The sequence below is a fragment of the Ictidomys tridecemlineatus genome, chromosome 9, assembly GCF_052094955.1.
Source record: "Ictidomys tridecemlineatus isolate mIctTri1 chromosome 9, mIctTri1.hap1, whole genome shotgun sequence".
Taxonomy (NCBI): Eukaryota; Metazoa; Chordata; class Mammalia; order Rodentia; family Sciuridae; genus Ictidomys; species Ictidomys tridecemlineatus.
In genome coordinates this window covers 63,345,973-63,371,052 of record NC_135485.1, presented here as the reverse complement: position 1 = coordinate 63,371,052, position 25,080 = coordinate 63,345,973, and the positions used below count along the sequence as shown (strand labels likewise).

The 25,080-nt window shown below is 40.4% G+C and overlaps 1 protein-coding gene across 1 annotated transcript in view; it reads left to right on the top strand.

The window, feature by feature from the left end:
- Scd5 (stearoyl-CoA desaturase 5) overlaps window positions 1-25,080 on the top strand; it is a 138,970-nt gene that overhangs the window by 111,712 nt on the left and 2,178 nt on the right. The window contains exon 4 of the mRNA XM_005339321.5: window positions 20,542-20,774. Within this exon, the coding sequence (XP_005339378.1) occupies window positions 20,542-20,774 (233 nt within the window). The remainder of the gene's footprint in view (window positions 1-20,541; window positions 20,775-25,080) is intronic.

Sequence of the window (25,080 nt, the reverse complement as noted above, 5' to 3'; positions counted from 1 at the left end):
ACCCTCCACCACCCCTTTGCCTCTCAGTCAGTCTTGGTGTGACACCTGCCTGTTTCATTTGGATCCTTGACTGGTTTTACATCAGGGAAACCAAACTTGGCCCCAAGGTGAGTATCCTTTGGCTTTGCTATAAACAGAGCCTAGCTCTTTGGTGTCTTTTCTGCCAACTGAATGATAAATGTCCTGAGGCATGTGGCATTTTCTCAGGTCGTTCAGCTTTCTGTTTTCTATATATATATATCACTTATTCATTCAATAACAATGAAGTGAGCATTCACTATATACCTGGCACCATTCAAGGTGTTGGAGATTATCAGTGAACAAGACAACAAGATTCTGGAAGGTACTTGTTCTTTCTTTCTAGAGCTCCCCATTTTGGAAATGAGAACTAGGCATTCTGCCCCTGCCTGCTCCTCTTTGAGCTTCTCCCTATTCAGTCTCCTCTGTCTGTTCTGTCATCTGTTAATCTGTTTTTGGTTCACTCGCACTTGTCTGTTTGCCTTTCTGTCCCTGCAGGCTTTATCTTGTCACCTGCCAGAGCTTTGTTCCTCCTTTTGTGCCCTTCTCTGCACAGGAGTGTTTTTTCCCCTTGTCCTTCGGGCTGTGTTCCCAATACCATGATATTTTTCCTCTCTCCAAGCTCAATCAGACAACAAAAACCATTTAGCCTACTGCTCAGCCAGCTCTTCTTTGATTTGTTTTTGGTGGGGAGATGAGAGTTTTGGGTCCTCTTATATTCTTTTCTCACTTCTCTGTCTTGCTTTGATTTATTCTTTCCAGACATCCCTCGTGAATATAAATATATTCTCTCCTTTAATCTTACTCTCATTTTTGAGGGGGCAGTCTCAGGTTAGCAGCCTGAGCCCCACAGTCTTTCCAATTCTGCCTTCTCCTCAACCCACAGCATCTTACTCCTGATTCTGAAAAAAAAAAAAGGGAATGAAATAATTTTGTTACTTTGAATAATTTCCCCTTCATCTAGTTATACTTGTCAAAAATTAAAATTCTAAAACTTTCAGGTCCGTGAACTTGATAAAAAAAAAAATCAACTAAGTAAGTATGAAGTATGTTTCATTAGATCCCTTTTGTTAAAAGTAAATGAAAGAGGTAAAACATTGTTCAATGTTTTTATTAAGCTTTTGGCCTTTTAAGGAGGTTTTGACTACTGTAGTCAAACAGCTGAATTATACTCTGGATGCAGGACAGAGATCATTTAGTATTGAGGTTGCAGCACTGACACCAAAATTTCCCTTTTAGTGGTTAAAAATTTGGGTGGGGGAGAAATCAGGGTGGCAAATAATTCAACAGTTGTTTTAGCTTTTAAAAAATTTCCAAGTCAAACTGTTACTTGTTTGCCTCTGTGGAAGGTACTTTTCCTACTGGAACTTTAGGAGAACTTCTCTGTGTGTGGGTGGGAAGATATATCAACTGCATTAGCAGTCATTTTTCTTTCTCCACATGGGCCATCCATTTCTTTGGGCAAGAAATTTCCCTGGCAAAATGAGAAGACAACTTCTCAAATTTCTGGAACCCAAGTACTTCTCAGAAGTATGGAAAACATAAATCAACAGGGCCTGGGAATTCTGGAACTGCTGTTTGTAAAGTATTATCTTAGCTTCATTGTTGGTGGCGGTAAAGGTATCTTCATGCATCCTGTGTGCACTCCAGTAGCCAAGAATAACTGTCATTTATTAACTGCTTACTGTGTACTCATGTTTTGTCTTTGCACACATTATCTCTGATCCTTGCAATAATCCTTGCAGATGGTACCTGGATTCTGGACTTGAATTTCTAATATTCTAGCTCCTCATTGCCTTCATTAAATAAATCAAAAGAAGATTAGCATATGTTTGCTGTAATTTTTTTCCTTTCTTCCATGTTTGTTTGCTATAAATTATTCTTTTACAATCAAAGCTGGAAAGAATACATAGCTAGTTTTAATGTAAAATGTAAATATTTATATAAAAGTTAAAACAAGGTTAAATTTTGCAAAAGATATTTTGGTACAAATAGATACCATTCTCACTAATATTTAGCTATCAAGTCTTGACTCTCTTTCTAGACCTAAGGAATAGTATTCTAATTTATCCTGAATATTTTCTTGGCATGAACATGGCTTTAGCTTCAGGCCTTCAGTTAGTAGAATGTAAACAGCATCTATGAGGCTTTAATTTAATCATTATTTATTGCCTAAGTTAGATATATTGTCATTGACATATGAGTCAGAAAAAAAAGCCTCTATTTTTGCCCTATTATTCTTATTTTTTATAATATATTGGGGGGTAAGTAAGGCAATCTTTTATAAGCTTAGAACTCTTGAAAATCTGAACATTATAAATATTACTTAAGAATAAAATACTATTTTAGCACAAAATGTAATATAGATTCACTGCAGACAATTTAGAAATGCAAATAAGCATCAAGATTAAAATAAAATAATTTGCAATCTTTCCACTTCAAAAAAAATTAGTTAAATTTTTATTGTGTACTCGGAAGTTTTTAAAATGTATCATGGTAGTTTTTTTTAACAATAATATTCATACTCTATATATTATTGAAAATTGATTAAAAAAGAAAAATATATTTAGTATTTACCTTCCTTTAATTTGTGTGTGTGTATGTTCTAATTTTCATTTGAGATCTTTCTCTTCCCAAGAAACTTCCTTTATCATTTCTTAAAGCAAAGTTTCATCAGTAATAAATTTTCAGCTTTTGTTCATCCGAAGGTCTTTATTAAACTTCATTTTCTTCAAACCTTTTTTTTTAGTTGTTGATGGGCCTTTGTTTTATTTATTTATTTATATGCAGTGCTGGGGATCAAACTCTGGGCCTCACACATGCCAGGCAAGCACTCTACCACTGAGCTACAACCCAGATGCTTACCTTCAATTTTGAGAAGTATTTTTACGAGAGATAAAATTCTGGGTTGGCAGGTTTTTTTTTCTTTCAGCATCCTAAAAGTGTCAAGACCTTATCTTTTGCTTTGCATAGCTTCTGGCAAATCTGTTGTGATTCTTATGATTATCCCATTACATGTAATGTTTCTTTTTTCTCACTCTTTTCAAAATATTTCCTTTATCTTCGTTTTTCAGTAATTTGATTGTGTTTATGTTCATTTTGGGGGCTGATGGTGAGGGAGTTTTCCTAGTTGGGATTAATCAAGATGGTTAGATCTGCAACTTATCTTTTACTAATTTTGGAAAAGTCTTAGCTATTTTCTTTTTCATCTTTTGCCTTATTTTCTCTCCTCTAGGACACCAATTACATACATATTATACCATCTGATATTGTCCCACATATATATTGTTTTATTCACTCCCTTCTATCTTTATGTTTTGGTTTACATAATTTCCATTACATAGCTTCAAGTTCATCAATTCTCTCTCCAGCTATGTCTGGTCTGTCAGTGAGTTCATCTCTGATATTGTTTTTTATTCATAAGGTTTACATTTAACACTGTAATAAAATTTATCTGCTTACATATGTTATTCACTTTTACCATTAAATCCTTTTAATATGTTCATAATAGTTATTTTAAAGTCCTATCTGATACTTGTAATATCTGAGCCATCTTTGAATCTGGTGCTATTGATTGTTTTATCTCTTGACAATTGTTTTTGAAGTCCCCCCCCACCACCTGCATTTTCGTGTGAATGATTACTTTTTATCAAATTCTGGACATTATATCTAGAAGAAGAAAGAGACTAAGGTAAATAACATTTATGCTTGAGAATGGGCACCTTTCTTTTTTTCAGGCCATTAGTGTGGGGGAAGATGGCAAGGAATGAGTGTTGAATCAATTTATTAGAAGTTTAGTTGAGTTTATATTCGGCATTTGTTCTTTTGGGATTGGCTAACTTCACTTAGCATTATCTTCTCCAATGCCATCCATTTACCTGCAAATGCCATGATTTTGTTCCCTTTTATTGCTGAGTAAAATTCCGTTGTGTATACATGCCATATTTTTTTTATCTGTTCATTTTTTTTCTGATATAAGGAAGCTGACTCACAGTGGGATAGGGAGGGAGAACATGAGACAAATAGATAAATTCTAGATAGGGAAGAGGGAAGGGAGGGAAAGGGAGGAGACAGGGGATTAGCAAGGATGGTGGAATGTGATGGGCATCATTATCCAAAGTACAGGTATGAAAACACGAATTGGGTGTCAACTTACTTTATATTCAAACAGAGATATGAAAGATTGTGGTATATATGTATAATAAGAATTGTAATACAAAAAAAAAAACAACACACAAGTACATATACAAAGACATGAATTGGCATGAACATACTGTATATAAAGATATGAAAAACTGTGCTCTATATGTTTAATAAGAATTATAATACATTCCACTGTCGTGTATTAAAAAAATTTTAAAAAATAAGTTTAGTTGAGTTTAGATTTAGTTGTTGCTCTTGTTACCTTTAGTGCATCAGAGACTTTAGTAGATGAGTACTTTTTAAAATTTTTTTTAGTTGTAAATGGACATAATGCCTTTATTTTATTTATTTTATTTATGTATTTTTATGTGGTGCTGAGGATTGAACCCATGCTAGGCAAATGCTCTACCACTGAGCCCCAGCCCCAGCCCTAGATAAATGCTCTTACCATGTGCTTAGAGCTTGGGGTGCCAGAAAAATTTTCTAAGGATTCAACCTTCAGCTTTCAGCTATCCCTGCACACCTGCACCACAAAGTAACTCTCTATGCTCTCGATCCTACACCCAAGATGAATTCTGCATCTTGTTTCTTTGTAGGTGGCTTTTTATGAGTCTGAGGTGTCTTTGATGTCCTGGTCCAGCAGTAGTCTTAGGCAAGCTTCATGTGTGTTCCCAGCCTTCCTGTCTCTCCCCAGCAATAGCAGAACTCTGTTTTGGGTCAGTGCAGGATCCTAGGCACAAACGTATTTCCTAAGAAAGGTTTTTGCTTCTAATCCTTCTTTAAGCACAGTGGCTCTTTGCCTGTCTGGGGTACAAGAACTTTCTGTCCTTTATTCCACACTTGGCTTACTTCTATTCCTTTTTCAGAAACAATAGACTTTTGCCTTGTCCTAGGGCCCAGATGTTTTGCCCTCCCCCCAAAGCTTACAACTTTTGCATTTCGAAAGATGGTCCACAGAAGAAGACCAAGCTTTGTGCTGGTCCTCCAGCAGCAGCTGATCATCTCCTTCAGGTCTAGGCAGCAGAGGAAGTCCTGGTCTTCTACCCTGGGCCCAACCTTTCTTACAGTATCCAATGGGACTCCACAGAAAAGAGCCTGAGAGTAAGAACAAACTCTGCTATTGTTGGAAGAAGGTAGGGTGGCCACATAACCTGGTCTAGATAGGTACATCAACAGTTGAGGGATTTTATGGATTTCTTATTTTTACTTTCTCCAGTGCTCTGAGCTGGAATATATTCCCTCATAGACAATAATAGCCACTCTGATGCTTGTTTGCTCCGTGAAAGACCCCTTTTCTAAAGAACCCAGCTGATACTAAGTTGGAAAGAGAGTAGTAAAGGAAGAAGTTAAAAAAGAGGCATTTTTAGCCACAAATGTATATATCTAAAGTAAGAAATGGGCTGGCTCACCAGAAGCAAATCCATCATTTTGCTGCCCAACTTGTAGTTCTTGCCAAGAAATGATTTATGAGGTTTATGTCCTTGTGACAGCAATTTTATAAAAATATTAAATGACTCTGGGTCTCTTTTTAAAATTGAAAGAGTGGGATTCATACATATTTGTGAAATTTATGTACACATACTCTCTTACTGATGCAAACTGCTGACAGCCATGTATTGTGGAGACCCTTTGTCAGTTGCAGTTGAAGTGAAAATATTGTCTTAGGTAATGAATTCGTTGATAGCTGTCCCATTACCCAAAACAAATGTTTAGACGAGTTCTGTGCATGCTGTCCTGTCAGAGCTATCAGGAGCTTTTCCTCTGACATAATTTATTCTAATTCCTCAGTCTCCATCTTTGCATGTTATATCCAATTGAATGTGTCAAGGGATGATTAGATGGAGAGAGATGAAATTTTGTTATTGGCACAATTTCCACAGGAGCATTGGAGAAATTTAACCCTGGGTGGAACTCTCAGCCATGTCCTTTATTCTTTATTGGTACAAAGAATGTCCAGAGACAAGAAAGGGCCTCAACGGAGAAGCCACACTAGGAGATGCTTTGTGATTTGCAGCAGGATGCGTGTTGAAAAGCTGCCTTCTGGGAGGGCACAGTTTGACTTTGTTATATATTCATTGAAACCACTTTAGAAAGTGCTGCCTGATGCCATGTGGCCCTTCTGTGTCCCTGGAGGTATTCTGAAGATCAGAAGAAAGATATACAGTGAGACTTTGTGAGAACATTTTATAACAGATATGGACTCAAAAACCAAGCCATATATTTTTTTAAGTGTGAGAAGTATGGGCAGAATCATAACCTAGGTTAGCGCTGGATTATTGCTTTATGCAGTTGATCAACACACAGAGGCAGCTATGCAGAGATAAAACATGGTTGTGGAATCAGAAGATCCCATTCTTGCTCTTCTCTCTCAGAGAGAAGCAACAACATATTGTTGTTTTATTTCACAACAATAAAATGGTGATGTCAAGTGATAATATTTACCTTACAAAATGACTGGGAGAATAAGTTAGTTAATATATATGAAAATACCAAGGAGATGTATATGAAAAGGATCTCCACCCTCCTGGTGGCAAATTCCTATCCCCTAATAGGAGCTGGTGCACTCATGAAGAGTTTAGATTGTCCAAGGCTATTCATAGGCTCCTTTGAAAAAAAAATAGTCCAAAGTAACAAGATAAGTTTAAACTATCAGTTTCTAGATGCATTTTTATAAGTGAAAACTGAATGATCCCATCAAAGTTTTAAAACTAGAAGTACTTTTCCTTCCATTCTGTTGGATAATTCCCTGCATCGTGACCTCTGATTCCTAAAGTACCCTAACTGCCATCTCACCAAGCATTTGATGCTCTGCTGATGTGGATGAGCCCTGAATCCAGCAACTCTGAGCCTATAGAATTATCCTTGGCCTATAGCAAATGTGTCACCACAGCCCTTTCACCATGCTTACTTAGTCTTAAGTTCCCTACTAAACTGGTGGCCTTCACCAGAATCAACAAAGTTTAAGCCAACAGATATCATTCATTGTTCCTAACATTTAGCTGCAACCTCAAAAGGTTGCCCTTTTCATTTGGTCAATCCCTGTTCCTTCCCTTTTGATCATTACTTGCTCTCTGACCTTCAGAATTCTTCCTGCTGTGCACCCTGGAACACTTGGCATTCCTTCATGCCTTTCAATTTTGGAAAACTATTTCTCCTTTTCTTTCCATCTTCATCATGCCCCTCTTTTTAGCAGTGTTACAGACACTTGCTACTTTTATACTTTTTGAACTGATGATGTGGCTGATGTTCATAGGACATCTTTGTCTTCGTGTAAGCCCAGCTATCAAGCCCTGACTAACCAACAGTGTGTGGCTGGATAACTCTTATGGCTGCTCATTCCATCTGCTGTTCCAGGGCAGCATGGATGCCTCTGTCTACCTTGGTTTTTCATACCTGTGAACTTCTTTATATGGAAAGCTTAAAAGTAGAGGCATTTCTGTACTAGGGAGTATGGAAGGTACAAAGTGGAAAAAAAGAGATAGTCCCTGCCTTTACGAATCTTATAATTTAATTGGGAAGAAGAGGTACACACTTAGGAAATAGCCAGAGACCTCCAAGTCTACATATGAAAGTGATAATGTGGAGGATGATTCTATTAGGAGCGAAAGGAACTCACCACCAGGAGATGAAGTTGGAGGTCCTTGAAGAAGGTCTGCATTGGAAGTTGGTCCTTTGTAACTGGCAGGAGAAGACTCTCTCACTATTTTCCTTTAGGAACAAGTCCATCCCTCTGTCAAGACCTCTTTTGTCTATTTTACTAAATGTTTACAGTCCTCTAGGTCTTACATGTTTCTTGTTTGGTTTATTTCTTTTCAACCTATCATTTTTATTGTCATTGTCAACAGGAATCATTGAACTTGTACCACCAGTGGTGAGAGGGACAGTGAGTGCCCAGACACCTGGCCTGACGGCCTTAGATAGCCTAGGTTGACAGCAGGAACTGTTGAGCTGCCCAGACAAGTTGCAGGATGCCACTGGGGGTGACCAACCTGCAGAGAATGTCCAAAGTCATGCTGGCAGGAGGCAGATGGCTCCCAATGGAGGACCGCTGTCTAGATGTTTGATGTGATTCAGACTTGAGAATGGAAAGTTCACCTTCTTCCTTCCCTGCTTTTCTTAAAGAAATGCTTTCACAGTTCAGAAATTTTTTAAAAAATTAACTGTCATGTATAACTAAGACGAACCAATAAAACAAATTTTTTAAAAAAATCAAAGGGAACTTAGGTGAATTCCCTTCCTGGAGAAAGATCACCTCATTGCCAAAGATGTTCTAAGAGTCAAATTCTTAGTCTAAAATACTAAAATTACAAAGATTGAAAGAGACAAATTCCCACTGAACAAGAAATCAAAGAAATCGCTGTCAACTTACCAGCTAAGGATAATCCTTGTCAGAAATTGGCTTTGGACTGGCTCCCTGTACAAGTGACTTACTTTGCACATTGCCTATTTTCCTATAAAACAATAACAAATCTGTCACACAGATAACAGGAATCCATGCTGAAATAATGTGATTTGTCAGAATATGCTCATGGACTCAACTGATGTGTATAGTTCATGGCTTTCTCTTTTAAGCCTACTCTGGTCTGTCTTCCATGTCAAATAAGACAAAAATAATTACTATCAAGAGATTTAGAGAAAAAATATAGTTCTTAGTTGGACAGAATTCGAAAGCCTATTTATTTATATATATCTCCCCCCATCTCTCCCTCTCTCCCTCTTTCTCTCCCTTCCTCCTTCTCCCATGCACACATGTGCATACACACACACACACACACACACACACACACACACACACACACACACTTTCAAATTCTCCCCAACTAAGAAGTTGGATTTTTGTGATAATGAAAAATTTCACTTACCTCCAATCAATATATTTGCTCTAATGGGTTGAGAGCAACACATCACATGTAACTGTAATAACCAAACTTAAAGGCAAGAACAGGGTGTTAAAGAGTCAGAATCCCAAGTGGTGGTGAAGGGATTTTTGGATTCTAAAGGTCAAGTATTTCCAGAGCAAAAGGAACAGAAATAGGAAATGTCTCCTAATTCATGTTCCCAGGCAGGGAAAGATTTTTAAAACTGTAAAGAGCTCTATTTAATATGTAAATATGCCTATGTATCTTGTGCCCTGTGTGCCGTTCCTCATTATTACCTGCACCTACTTACTACCAGCTGTATTGAAACTGTAGGTCCAGGTTGTTAGAAGAAGGGCTTATTACTGGAAGCCTCTTTCTATTGTCACCAACATCTGCCTGTGTCCCTACCTCCTGTATTACCCTGGGTAACTATGAGCTGACACTGCCTTGCATATAAATAGGCAAAACATTTGCTCACAGGTGATTTCCTTCAGGTGCTCATTGAGAATCTTTTTGCTCTTGAAAATACAAAAGTCTAAAAAGCTAAGTGTAAGTCTACATCTTATTTTAGAATAACAATATTCTAAATTCTAACATTCCAGTTGTTATTTTTTATGATTCCTATAACACTATCATTTTAGTTTCTGTGTATCGAGAACTTACTATGCACCAGATGCTGTTCTTTATGCATGTACAATTCAGCACATAAATGTAGGGTACAGTGTGATATTTCAGTACATACAATATACTGATCAAGTTAATTGACTTTTCCATCTCTTTTTCATTACTTTGTGTTTAAGCCTTCCATCTCCTATCTTCTAGTTCTTCATAAAATATGCATATTTTCTGAACAATTTTATGAATATATATTGTGAACTACAGTCCCTCCACTCTTATGTGGAACACTAGAACTTACTCTCTCTGGTTGTATTTGGATACCTGATATCCAACCTGCTATTCCCTGTCCCCCACATTTCCTTGTCCGCAGTAGTCTGAGTCAAATAGGACTTAGTTGAGACCAGCACTCTTCATACCTCATTAGATGGTATAAAATACAGGGCACATCCCCATGTTTCTGAAAGTCACCCTCACAGTATGAGACACCTGTTAGGCACCTCTGTAGATCCTTCTGACCTCTTCTTTCCTGAGCTTTTGGCCCTTTGTTTTGAACCACTCTCTGTGCTTCTAGTAGGCTCACTTCTATGGCACCTGCGCCACGTATGCCTCCTGCCCTGGGACTTCTGTGGGCTCTTGAGCCCCAAACACTGCATAACACCTCCATTTGCAACCTAGAAGTTTGTGTGGGGGAGTGTTGGCAGTGGAGATGGGAAGTGGCAGCTGGTATCTAGAAGGAAAATTCTGACACATAGTTGCCCATGTTGACTCACGGAAAATGGTTCTGCCAGACTGAGATGTCAATAACATCCTCTCCTGTCCCTGCCTTCCCTGCCTCCCACTTCTGTTTCTCTGGGACTGGGCTCCTTTGATAGAATAGTAGCACATAACCTTTTGCCTCATGCCTTACCTTCTGAGGAACCCAACCTAAGACTCTCGTCACCATCAGGTCAAGTTCTGTTTCATAAACTCTGATTAGGAAGGCAGAAAAATGGGCAATGATTTATTTACACACACACACACACACACACAAACTTTAAGTAATTGTACATGTACACCCTTGTAACCAAAAGCTCCGTCCCTGTCCCCAGTGCCAATCAATGCCAATTTTTAATAATGAGGACACAATTTTGAGAAAAGGGAAAAAGAAATTTTATTGCTTTGATAGTAAAGGGGAAACACAGGGCACTCCTGTTTCAGATCTGTGACTCTCCCAATCTGGAGAGACAGGGAGGTTTTAAAGAAATTCTTCAAGGGTTACATTCTAGTAGGGGGTCCCAGGGCACCCTGATGCCATGTTAGGATACCCTCGTTAATTTGGGAAATATTCACTTCCCAGATCCTCAGCAGGCATTTCATTCCTGTAGTGGGTTGTTCAAGGGCAATTAACTAGGGGAAGAAAAGATAACACTGTCTCTCTAATCTTGTTAGGGAGGGGGGGAGGAGAGAAGAGAGAAAAAAAAAATTTTAAATAAACCTTAGAGCAATGAGGAATATATTCAGAAGGTGAAGGGTCCACTGTTACACCCTCAACTAACAGGAAAACTCAGCTGTCTAAAATAATTGTCTTTTTGAGTTTTTACAACATAGTTGTGCTGAAGGGATGTTGAATAATGCAGTAATCACAGCTGAGAGCAGATCTATCAGAGTAGGCTTTCTGGAAGAAATCAATTTGAACTTGAGGTGATTTTTAAAGGCCTGGAGAGCTTTGGAAGGACAATGCAGCCTGAACACAGACAGGAATGGAAACTGTGTGATCTTTAGAAGCATGTGTTGTACACAAGGGTCGTGTCTTTTACATGTGAAATGTAACAGTTGTGTTTTATCAACCAGCCTGTTCGATCTTGTCATCGACAAAAACAATGACCCACCTACCTAATCAATTCAGCCTCGGCAGTGGATATTGATCAAGAAGGTAGTTCAAATGACTTCATTGGCTCTTTTCCCTCAAAGCACCTGGTTGGCTGCTGATAGGGTTTTGGAATTCAGATTGCTTCTTTGCATGGGGGTGGAGGGTTGTATTCTGTCAGCTGGCAACAATCCTGTCCAACTGAGGTGTGTAGGCGAAATTGATTAGAGGAGCACATACATACACACTGCTAACTAGTGTCACTGTCATTCTTTTTAAAATTTTACTACCAAAAGAATTAGAAATGACCATTTTAGTTTTTTAAAGGACCATTCTTCAAACTGAATTAAATTTTCTTACTTAAATCCAAGGCCAGATTCTGAAGTAAAATGAAGAAAATCACAGTTAAACAACATAGCAATTTCTTTTTAAAAGTAGTTACCCTACTATGCGCATGTTAGGCTTTCATCCCTTTGGAGATTGAATATCTCTGAGAATCTAACGAAAGCTGAGGGTTTTGTGCTCCCTGAATGTGGAAATGCATTGTATTCAGTTTCATAGGTCCCAGATTAAGAAAAGTGGTTCTGTTTTCTCCTGCAGTGATCTGTTCATTCAGAGAGGGAAGGTGAAAGTAGAATGAAGTTTTAAGCAGCAAAAAGTGAAAATGCAACCACTTTGAAAAAAAAAGTAATAATAATTTTGCAAATGATTTTGTCATTTTAGTTGTGTATGCTACATATCATCAGGAGTTGGTCTGTTTGTTGAGAATAACGAATGTTGTGAGGAAGGGAAGGAGGAACATGAAAGAGAGGGAGGATAGAGAAAAAGAGAGAGAGAGAGACACTAGAATCTTATAGAGAGACTCATAATGACACCCTATCTCATCAACTTTGATTTCTACTTTGAGAACTAGAGAAGCTCTAGCAAGGAAGGAGGATTTACCTGACTGCTTTTGCTGAATACAAATGATCCTTACCCTCAATTCCTTTTGGTGCATATCAAGAGTTCGGCTGCTCATGGGGCACCTACTCTGTGGGTGATCATTTTGCATACAAGTAACTATGGAAAAGCCCTACCTTCAAAGAATTTGCTGTCTACCCTTCTTCACACCAGTCTTGATAATTAGCATGCTTGGGTATTTTCTTCAAGCCCTTCTTTGTTAATGAGGTAGAAATAATGCTTTTTGTGTTAAAATTCTAAAATAATTGTGTTTACTTTTGGATTCACTGCTTAGTGAATTAGTGCAAATTGTTTGCGCAAAGATAAACTCAGATAGGTGGATGCAAATAACCTCTGCATTCAGACCTCAAAAGCTTATAAATAAAGCCAAAGGCAGACAGAAAGTAAAACTATGTCATTTCCCCATTGCATTGCAAGGGACCAAAGAAGAAGCTTTTGTGAAGCAGTGGTTTACCACTTTGCCTTCCTGCACTGGAAAGAAGATGCATCTAGAAGATGCAGGTTTTGCATCAGCTAGTCCCATTAAAAGGTTTTCTTCTACAGGGATGCCTATCATGGAGCAGGAAGAAGTGATGTCAGGACTAATTGAGGTCAGAGCTGTGTCTGGAGTAGTCTGATCACAACTTTCAGAACATAGCCATCATAAATGCTTTCACTTAAAGACACCTGCACAGGGCTAGAGTTGTGGCTCAGTGGTAGAGCATTTGCCTGGCATGTGTGAGGCCCTGGGTTCAATCCTCAGTACCACATATAAATAAATAAATAAATAAACAAACCATTGACAACTAAAACAGTTTTTAAAAAACCTCAAAAATAAAACAAAACAAAAGATACTTGCACACAGGAAGAGACAAAGCCATTTTTCAATTTAAGCAATTCAAAGAGTCTAGAAGATTTTCTGCAAAACTCCAGGGAGCTTCTCCATAAATGGGCTTCCATTTTCACCTCTGCATCTAAACGCATCACGTATTCCACCTCCCTGTGGGTGATGCTGGGGGGCGGGGCAGTGGAGGGGAGAGAATATTCCATCCATTTATAAACTGCCAGGCCATATCATTTATCCTCTAAATAAATGTTTAGTAAGCATCCGCATTATTTTTCCTTGTCCCCTACAAGATGTAGAAATTGAAGGGAGATGAATTTCTGGTGAGGTTTTAAGTGAAATCACAAAACTTAAGCATGTTTAATCAAGATGCTAGTGACAGCTCATTGCTCAACATTATAACACACTTATGGGGCTGCAGCATCTTTCTCACCCATTGAGGTGTTTGCTGCTTTTCACATTTCCTCAGGCTGCCCCCTACCCAGAGTCGCTCCCCTTCCTGCATGCTCTGATAGATTTTGCTCTCAAGGTCTCACACACCACCAGCTCAGGACTGCTGTGCTTAGGATCAGCCAAGCAGTAGGAAAGTGCTTGAAGACCAAGAACAGCAATTTCTTTTTCATCTAAAGAGAAATGAGAGTTTTGAGGTGCTTATCACATCTGATTTGGGAAAAAAAGATGAAGAAAGAAGTTCCCAATTTTTTTCTTCCATATGGAATGATTTTTTGGTTTCAGCCTCTTTTCAAGATTTCTGTTGTTTTTGTTGTGACCCAGTTTATTGGAATGAGGATAGTCCTCAAAGAGTTGGAGAAGTTGAAAGGTTAGGACCCACATCTGTGTTTGCCTAGGAGAGCTTGGGTTGGGCATTGTTGAGTGAGATGGCCTTTGTGTAAAAATGGACTCCTTGTCCTGACCTAAATGCTGAGAAACATCTTCCCAGTTGTGTTATTGGTGTGATGAGGGACTGTGAGGAGGTGGGAGTGGAGAGGTTTCAACATGTAGTACATGCCTGTCCTAAAATGGTGTCACCTTGGGCTGGGGATGTGGCCCAAGCAGTAGCGCGCTCGCCTGGCATGCGTGCGGCCCAGGTTCGATCCTCAGCACCACATACAAACAAAGATGTTGTGTCCGCCGATAACTGAAAAATAAATATTAAAAAATTCTCTCTCTCTCTCTCTCTCTCTCTCTCTCTCTGAAAAAAAAAATGGTGTCACCTTCCAGCCATAGAAAGCTGCTCTTGAATTACCTGGAAGGTGGTTTTAGTGCTTTTGCTTTTTGTGTTTCTAGCTAAGACATGTGGGTCTCTGGTTTCAAACCCGACTTAATGGTTAATTCCTTGATCCATATCCACCACCCCTTGCTCTTGTCCTTATCCCTTTCTTTCTCTTCCTTAATAATATTCTTTACCTGTCCCAGAGTCTCAGAAAGACAGGGAGCTTCTAACATTCCAAACCAAACCTTTTAGAGTTACCATATTTGGCAGGATGGAGAATGACCTAGCTCATGATCAGAAATTGTTCCTTTAAATGAGGAGTAGGAAGTCTCATAATGAAATCTGGGAGTAAGGTTCTGAGGAGAAGACCTTTAATCAGATTGTTGGCTTTATTTTGTGTACCTAATCCTACTTTGGAACCAACCCAAGAGATAAGCATCTCATACAGAATCCAAAAGTAGGTTATACATTTATTATGTGGTTCTCCCTCTCTCTCTTTCTCTCTCAATCTCTCTTTCTCTTTTTCTCTCTTTTTGAAATCTTGGCATTTTATCTCTTTGACTTACTGAAATCATTGTGATGTTTTCATTTTCCTGAAAAGCCGAGAAGTCGTCATTTATTAACCAAGTATCATTTATTTAGTTATTCCACAAAGGGTTAGGAGCTCCTTCTGCGTGGGAGTCTTTCTGCTAGAATCTGGAGTCTGGCTTCCAGAGGAACTTGGCTGGTGCAGTAGGGTATCCATATCACTAGACTGGCCACCCCACAAGCTGGCTCTGAGGTGGATATTAGATTGTAGGAAGCTAACTGAGGAGGGTTCTTAGGGCCAACACCTGTGGAAAAAGGGGTGCAAGCAGGAACAGGCAAGGGAAGAAGCTGGGCTCTCATCAGTCTCCATGGAGGCATCAGCCAACTCTTTGGAGGCTAGGCCCAGGCAGTAGACTGCACCCCTCAACTGTCAGTCACTGGATGCTGTCATGGGGGAGAGTCAGGACCTGGGACACAGTGGCTCTTTCTCTACGAGAGGTTACACTACCAGGAACTGGAAGATGAAGGTCTTTCATCCTAACAGAGGATCTGGGTGACCCACCACAGTATCCACTCTAGTGTTCTACAGTGATTTTGGCTACTCCTCAGAAAATCTTGACTCAACTGTCTTGAACAAGGGAAAATGCTCTGCATTGCAAGGTAAAGCATGCGGATAAAGCAACCTCAAGACTGGCCATGCAGTGTGGGGTCTTATCAGCATATTCAAGGACCTTTCTGTCCTCTGCTCCATCAGCCTAAAGGATCAACTTGGTTACTCAGGCTTCTTCCCAACAAAGCCACAAATATTGTAGCAAGACAGGGTATCATTGGAGAAAAACAGAAACCATCTTTGCCCTTATGCTCTTTTTATTACTGAGGAAAATATTTCTTCATAATTTTATTTTTATTGTGCTAAAATAAACATAACGATATTTATCACTGTTATTCATGAGTGTGCTGTTCTGTGGCATTAAGTACTTCCATGATAACCATCTGTACTCTACATGAAACTTTAATTATTCTTATAAAAATTCTGTATCCATTAAACAATAATTTCCCCTCTCATTCCTCCTACCAATTGCCCTAACTTCTGTTCTCATTTCTGTCTCTGAATTTGCCTATTCTAGTTATCTCCTGTAAATGGAACCATATAGTGTTTGTCCTTGTGTATCTGATTTATATTACTAATAATAATGTTTTCAAAGTCCATCCACGTTATGGTGCACATTAAAATTTCATTCCTAATGGCTGAATAATATTCTATTATATACATAGACAACATTTTGTTTACCATGCATTTATTGGTGGACCCTTGAGTTGTTCCACTTTTTGGCAATCTTAAATAATATTGGGTAAATTCACATCTCTCTTGTGACCTGTTCCGGGTTGGCCAGATGTGTCAACCAGGTTTTACTTACAGGCAGCAGATAATCAGAGATTAAGAACTCATTCTGAGGCTTAGCAGTGCTCTGTACTGGTATGGCCATGGGAAAGTCTCAGTCCTTTTCTGGACCTCTCCAAAGTTCCTACAAAAGAGAGGTGATAAAAATCACTTTGTGGGGCTGTTGTGGAACTCAAATGAGAAAATGTATGAGAGTGGCTATTCCTGTCACCTCTGAACATCCCTTCCTTGGCATTCCTGTTTTGAAGGGGCAGCAAGCATCTCCCCCTTACTATACCTGAGGCTGAGCTCTCCTATGCCACTTCAAACCACCTCCTTCTCCATTCGCCCCAAATCAGCCAATGGCATCTCCATCCCTGGTGTCCTCCTCAACTCCACCCCTTGTCTCCAATATCAAGCCTATTAACAAGTACTATCATTCTCTTTTTGAAATACATCCAGAATCTGACCATGCCCCTCCCCTTTACTCTCTTGCTTCAGGCCACCATACTCCCTTCCCTAGCTTATTGCATGGCCTCCTATATAGCTTTCCACTCTTGGTCCCCCCATTCATTTTTCCTGTCACTTAATCTTTTGCAACTCTCCTACCAATTCAACTGCTCTGGCCCCAGCCCTCCTGCTGTTCCACTGAATATCTTCAGGGCCTTTGTATTTGTGGTTTCCCCTGTCTTAGCCACATAGCTAACTTTTCACTTTCTTCAAGCCTTTACCAAAAAAACAGAGTGTCTGTGAGGCCTTCCCTAGATGTCCTATTTCAAATTACAGTACCTGCCCTTGATATATCATATTCTCCTTTTCTACTTTCTCTTCTTAGTACTTACCGTGAATATGCTCTTAGTCTTGTTTATTTGTAATGTTTCTTGTGTCTTTCCTATCGGAATGTCAGATTAACAGCTCTCTACCAGAACACCCCTCCTCCACAAGGGGAGAGATTCTTGTGTTGAGTTCACTTCGTACCTCCGTGGTAGGGAAGAGCCTGGCACATGGTGACCACTTAATAAATTTGTTAGTACAGCATTTTATGGAAGAGAAATCTGAGGCTCAGCACAATTAAATAATCCGCTCAAGGTCACACAGCTAGGAAATGGCCTAATGGGTAGTTAAATGTCCTGCCATGCTTTACAACATAAAAAAAAAAGAAAAAGAAAAAGAAAAAAAATCGCAAAAAGGCAAGAGAATACCAGCAGGCTCTCTCCAGCCCTGCTCCCTTCCACCAGTTTAAGAAAGGAAGGGTTTTAAATGAGGAAGGATTGGGTGCTGGAAGACTTTGTGGCATCTGGCAAAGGCGTACAGATTTGAGTGTTATTGAGCAAGGAAACTGGGGAGTCCCCCTAGGGCTTGTTCAGAGGCACAGAGGCTGTGACCATGATTAAATAGAGACCAGCTGCTGGAGAATCTTGGTGTATGGGAGGAAGGGCTACTCAGCTACATGGGAAAGATTTGCAGAATCTGTTGGAAATGGTCAGGGAGAAGGTATAAACCGTTTTCTCTGGAAGAGCCATCACACTGGTTGGTGTCCTACTCAGACTCACCTGCCTCTAAACATTCCTTCCTCCTTCCATTCTCCTGAACCTACAGGAGTAATCTCAGCCAACTACTAGGAACAACAATTGGAGAGCAGTTCTGTAATTTGACCTGCTGCAGCTTTGTTGGAAGGAAGACAGTGCTTTTTTGTTCTTTCTGTTTTGTTTTGTTTTTTAAGAACATCTTTTTTAGGGAAGTGGTTATGTAGCAGTTGAAGGCTATGATTTTTTTTTCCCCTCTCACACTTAAGAAGCCAGGCTCTCTCCCTCCACTGGGACCCAGTGGAGTTGAGCTTCTAGAACCAGAGCCAAGGCCTGCAGGTGGCTCCTTAAATATTTCAGGGGGAGAAGGCAGGGGCAGGGCCTGAGTCCTCTGGGGCAGCTGCAGTCAGACAGAGAAGGCCTGGGGCAGGGTGGGGAGCCAGAGGAGGCCTGGCCTCTCGCTGGGGAAGCTGTGATACTTCCACAAGCCTCAGGGTCTTGATGGCTGGAGGGTGTCTGTCTCCAGTTTGCTTTGAGGATTCAGTGAGAGGGCCCATGACACTCTTAGCCCACTGCCCCACACAGAGCAAGCCCTCAGGGCATGTGCTTTCTTTTGCCTTCTTCTCAAGGTGAGAATAGGACCAGGAAGAGGCTCCTTTAAAAGCTCTGGGTTGTAACCAAGAGAGTGGAGGGAGAGGAAGAAGCTGCTGGGGTAGCAAAATGCCTTCTGCTGGCTGCACTCAGCTGTTCTCTCTCCTCCCCAGAGGTATAAAGGAGGAGGAGAAGCACTCCCTGGCTCTGGTACCTCTTCCGTGTTCCCTTCAGACCCCTGCCTCTTCACCTGCTGGCGCCCAGTTCCCAGGCTCTTGGCCAGAGCGGGGTCTCATGCCCGCCCCCTGCTCTCATCCATGCCCACTGCAGCTCATGCGCCCACCTGCCTCTGCAGTCCTCTCTGGAAATCGCTCTTGCCCAAGAGCTCTCCCACCCAGGGCCACCCGGAGGCCAATGATTGAATGCTGTGGGGACATCTTCATTTTGACACAACTCCCTAAGTGACCCATCCCAGAGTGCCCCATCAGATCCTCAGAAACTCATCGTGAGCGAGCTTCTCCCTGAGCCCCATGCTGCTCTGCCCCCTTCTTTACAGATATGCCTGAAGAGTGCTCCCCAAAACCTTCTGCGTGTGGCTCCAGGGAGCCCGCTCTAGGACAAGTCGTTCTGTTGTCTTGGCTCCTCTAACTATAGCTCACCCCTCTGGCTTCCTGGGTGCCCACTTGCCACTAAAATGCAGCCATCCTATATCCTACGTGATTGAAAAGTGGGTGCTGAAGAATTAATATGTTGCCCAATAAGGATAATTATCATGGGAACCAACACCCAGGTACAGCTAGCAATCTCCAAAGCGCAGGTATGGATGTCACTTCATTTGCCAGAATGGCATGATCGTCTCTGTCATGATTCTGCCTGGACTTGAATTTTAGTTCTACTGTCATTAGTCTTGTGACTTAAAGCCAGGTGTATAAGCTTTCTCTTTCTCAGTTGCCTCATCTGTAAAATGGGAATGATGATGATCCCTTCATCAAAGAGTTTTTATTACAATTGAATGAATCAATGTAAAGGAATCAGAATAGCTCTGCCACGTAGTAGGTTCTTAGTAATTGTTTGCTAGATACTCAGGCCAAAAATCTAAAGAGCAAAGGTTTGCTTTTCTTTCTTTTTTGTTGGTGCTGGGGATTGAACCCAGGGCCTTATGCATGTGAGGCAAGAACTCTACCAAATGAGCTATATCCCCAGCCCAAGGTTTTTTTTTTTTTTTGGTGGGGGTGGGGGTACTGGGGATTGAACTCAGGGGCACTTGGCCATTGAGCCACATCCCAGACCGATTTTGTATTTTATTTAGAGACAGGATCTCACTGAGTTGCTTAGCACCTCACTTTTGCTGAGGCTGGCTTTGAACTTGCGATCCTCCTGCCTCAGCCACTGGGATTGCAGGCATGCGCCACTGCAGCCAGCCCAAGGTTTGCTTTTAATGATTACTTTCTATGTGACCACACCTGTGTCTACACTCATTGTTTATTTTTTTATGCTAGTTTGAAATATAATCTCTGATGGAGAGAGAACTTTTTTTTTAAGTGCAAACTTATCTACCTTTTTACCAAACTTAGTACAGAATCATTCACCTAAAATTATTCAAGAAATACTAAGCGTCTTGAAATTATTCAAGAAAACCTATCAGGTTGTTGACTGATGAAAGAAATCTCTAGGAGCTGTCTCAAACTGGTGGCTTGTAGGATTATTGGACCTCCAAGATATATGGTCTGGCAAGTACAATGTTTCAGTGTTTTACTCAACATTGAAATTCTTCAGAAGTACACTATAAGACTGACCACTTGCTATAGCATTCGACCATTCAAAACTCTGTTATCTGTTATCTGCCTAGCCGTTGGGTTTGTGACCTTGCAGAGAGGGTGAAACACAACAAGGTTCTCCTTATCAGAAAGAGCTGAAGGTGCTGACTGGCAGAGGTCCTTTGTGTGTTTTTCCCCCCTAGGAACTTGTTCAGCCTATTCCCACCTCCGTCAACCTCCGTGGGTGCCTAATAATAACTTGGTGTCCTCTCTCATAGGTACTATAAGATCACCGTGGTGCTCATGTGCTTTGTGTTCCCCACGGTGGTGCCCTGGTACATCTGGGGAGAGAGTCTGTGGAATTCCTATTTCTTGGCCACCATCCTCCGTTACACCATCTCCCTCAATGGCACCTGGCTGGTCAACAGTGCTGCCCACATGTATGGAAACCGGCCCTATGACAAGCACGTCAGCCCTCGACAGAACCCACTTGTCACTCTGGGCGCCATTGGTGAGTAGGGGAATTGAAAGTCCACAGGGAGAATGACATTTCAGTTATTTTATGGGATCTGTAAAAAGAAGGAGTAGAGTGGAGTGAACTTGAGCTTTGACCTTAGAATCCTGGCTCTTGCAAACTCATGTGATTTCTCTGATTTACAGGAAGAAATAAATTGCTTGGTGCAGTGCCTGCTACATAATAGGTGATCAATAAATAGTAGTTATTTATTTATTTATTTATTTATTTTTTAAAGAGAGAATGAGAGAGGAGAGAGAGAGAGAGAATTTTTAATATTTATTTTCTAGTTCTCGGCGGACACAACATCTTTGTTGGTATGTGGTGCTGAGGATCGAACCCGGGCCGCATGCATGCCAGGCGAGCGCACTACCGCTTGAGCCACATCCCCAGCCCTAGTTATTTATTTTTACTACAGAAGTTTTCCTAAAGAAGAAGCAGCAGTTGACTTTTCTCTCAAACTTCCCTGGCCACTCTAGCCTTGACTGTCCAATCATGTGGCAGGAAAAGGAGGCTTCAAACAGAGAGATGGGAAGAAAGGAGACAAGGACTCTCCAGGGACCACAAAATGCTTAAGAGCTAGGCTAATGGAGTCATGTGAGTTTGGTCAAGTCCTGGATCCTCCACTTTTTCCCTGGGAAAGTGATCTGGCTCCCCTACATTTGATGTCCTTATCTGTAAAGTAAGGATAATAGTAGCCCTTACCTCCTCCTGGGTTCGTTGGAGAGTCAGATGAGTTAATACCTAGTGTTTAGAATGGTGCTTAGCAGCTTAGCATGAAATCAGCCTTCTGTGCTGTGGCTTTTATTGTTAGCCTTATGGGCTTAGGTGCATTACTTGTCCCTTCTGTTCATTTGCATTTTAAAATGGGGATGCTCATAGCAGTTAGCTCAGAGGTGTGAGGATAATAGGAGTTGATACCTGGTAAGACACACGTGGCCCTGTGCCTGGCACACAGTAAGTGATTCATAAATATTAACCACTTCTTTACAGAAGCAACTCAGACTCCTTGGTAAGCTGTGTCCTGAACACAGAGATCAACTCAGAAAGGGAGATTCCTACTGCTAGACAGGAACCGTCTCTGTGCCACTCAGCAATGAGTTTCTGCCACTATTTCATTCTAGTAGTCATCTATTTGTGAAGACCTCAGGGATCCTAAAGATTTTGTCAACTTGTGCTAGCAGCTGGATGATAAGGTAGAAATGGGTCTTGGAATTAAAAGAGGAGATGTTTCCTGCCCCTCTTCCCCCCGCCTTCTTTTTCTCTCACCCCTTATCTTCTGAGGACCACAATGAGGGGCACCACATCCAGAAGTGGGGAGAAGACGAACCATCATATCTTATATAGGGATAGATGGGCCGGGAACCTGCAGAGCTGGACATTGGTGTTAAGTCTGTCCAGGCCAATGCTGGACTCCCAGGAGGTTTGCTTCATAAAGGTCCTTGGAAGGCTTGTGTTGCATTTCATTGTCCAGCAGAACGGGGAGTGTATACGTAGTGCCTGTCTGAAAACAGGAAGAAACTCCTCCATACTGTACTCCACGAAAAACACCAAAAATGATCCAAGTGAAGGGCAGAGAAGGAAAGAGCTAAAGTAAAAAAGAAAACTGCAAACCACAGATGAGTCCATGTGATGGACTGATTGTAAAGTGGAGTCCCTTCTTCCAGTAGGATCAGAGGAGAACCAGTACCCACTCGAGAAGTAAGGGGAGAGTCTGTTTTCAGTCCTCAAACAGCTGAAAACAGCACCTGGCGACTCCACTCCCCAATTTTGTACCCAAGAGAAATGAAAACATGTGCCTGCACAAAAATTTGTATATGAATGCTGACAATATTATTTATAGTAGCTAAAAAGTGGAGAGGAGCCCAAATGTCCACCAGCTGATGAACAGATAAATGCAATGCAGTGTATTCATACAATGAAATACTACTCAGCTATGAGATCGTGTTAAGAACATGCTAAGTGAAAGAAGCCAGTCACAAAGGACTACATGTTGTATGACTTCATTTACATAAAATGTCCAGTACAGGCAAATTATGCAGACAGAAAGTAAGCTGGGAGGGATTGGGAAGAGGTTGAGGAGACGGCAAGGAAGTGTGGGCATATCTCTGGGAATAATAAAAATGTTATAAAATTCACTGTGGTGATGGATGCACAGCTCTGTGAATATTCTAAAAGCCTTCAAGTGGGATAGTTTTAAAGGGTGAATTGTGTGGTATGTGAACTATATCTTAATAAAATCATTTTATAAAATTAAGGTAATTTTACAAAATTAATTAATCATCAGAGAAGTGCAAACGTAAATCAGAATATCACTTCCACTGTTAGAGTGACTATTAGCAAAAAGACAAAAGATCACCAGCACTGGGGAAGATGTGGAGAAGAGGAAACCCTTGCCCACTGCCCACTGTTGGCGGGACTGTAAGTTAGTGCAGCCATTGTAGAAAACAGTATGGAGGTTCCTCAAAAAATTGAAAATCAAACTCCCATCTGATCTGACTCAGGAATCCCACAGCTCTGTATGTATCCAAAGGAAATGAAATGACAATGTGGAAAGAGAGATTTCTGTGCTGATTTGAAACATTGTTCACAATAGCCAAGATATAAAATCAACCTCAGTGTTCATCCATGGATGAATGGATAAAGAACATGCATTATGTAAATGTGGAATATATCCACAATGGAATATTCTTAGTCTCAGAAAAGGAAATCCTGTCATATGTGATAGTCTGGATGACCCTGGAGGACAGTGTGCTAAGCAATCAAAGCCAGGCACAGAAAGACAAATACTGCATGTTCTCAAATGTGGAATCTAAAAAAGTTGAACTCATAGAAGTAGAGTGGAATGGTGGTGACCAGGGTGGGGTGACAGGGAGGCTGGGAGTATTGGTTAAAATATACAAAATTCCAGTTAGATGCAAGAAATAATTGATCTATTGTACAATGTGGTGACCATAGTTAATAACAATATATTGTGTCTTAAAAATTGCTGAAAATAGGTCTGGGATTGTAGCTCAGCGGTAGAGCGATCGTCTAGCACGTGCAAGGCCCTGGGTTCGATCCTTAGCACCATATAAAAAAAAAAAAGTATTAAAAAATTGCTGAAAATAGATTTTAAGTGTTCTTACCATAAAAAATAAGTATGAGAGGTAACATGTTAATTAGCTCAATTTAGTGATTCCACAGTAAATATATATATTTCAAAACATGTTTGTATGATACATATATATTTTGTCAATTTAAAAAATAAACAAAAGAAACACAAAAAAAAATCAATTTGGAGAAGCCCTCATACCTTTCATGAACATATTTTTGAAAAAATGGTAAGGGAGGAGAGCAACTCATTGGGAGAGGGAAAATAATATATGGATAGGTTTGAGACTTTTTTTTTTTTCTTTTTGGTACCAGGGTTTGAACTCAGGGACGCTTAACCACTGAGCAACCTCCCCACCCCATTTTATTTTTTATTTTGAGACAGGATCTCACGGAGTTGCTTAAGGCCTTGCTAAGTTGCTGAGTCTGGTTTTGAACTTGCAATCCTCCTGCCTCAGTCTCCAGAGATTACAGGCATGTGCCACCACCCAGCTGACTTTGGATATTTAAAGATCTAACTCCTTAATTTACTTATCTGAATAATTCTGATTCCCCTCCTCCAGGCTCTCCCAAGAAGTCTTGCTGTCATCACTCCAGTCCACAAAGACTCTTTTTCTTTTATAAACATGTCAAAATGATGATCTGTTATCAGCCACTTAGCATTTAGCTTGAGAAGTCCAGCTTGAAGTCTTTACTATCATATCCGCAATTCACACAGGAAATTAATCCTGTGATTTTATGTTGATAACTAATGGAATTATTTTTCTGTCCACACTGAATCTAACCAACTGAGAAAATGTTCTTGAGGGCTGAAACCAAGTCTTTTGCTCCCCACAGAGCCTGACATAATGTCTTATACATGATAGACCCTCAAAAAAATGGGTGATAGCCTGGCACAGTGGCATATCTTGTCATCCTGATGACTTAGGAGGCTAAGGCAGGAGGACTGCAAGTTCAAGGCCAGCCTCAACAGTTAAGCAAGACTGTTCCTCAGACTGTTCCTAAGTTCCTCAGCAACTTAGGAAGACCCTATCTGAAAAAAAAAAAAAAAACAAGAAATAAAAATAAGAAATTAAAGCACTGGATAGCGAAGTCAGACGTAAAGCACCGTTGGGTTCAATCTTTAGTACCACCCTCACAAAAAAGGGGTGATACAAAAATCTATGCAAGTAGGTGCCCATAACTGAGGAGTGTTATATATACACAAATG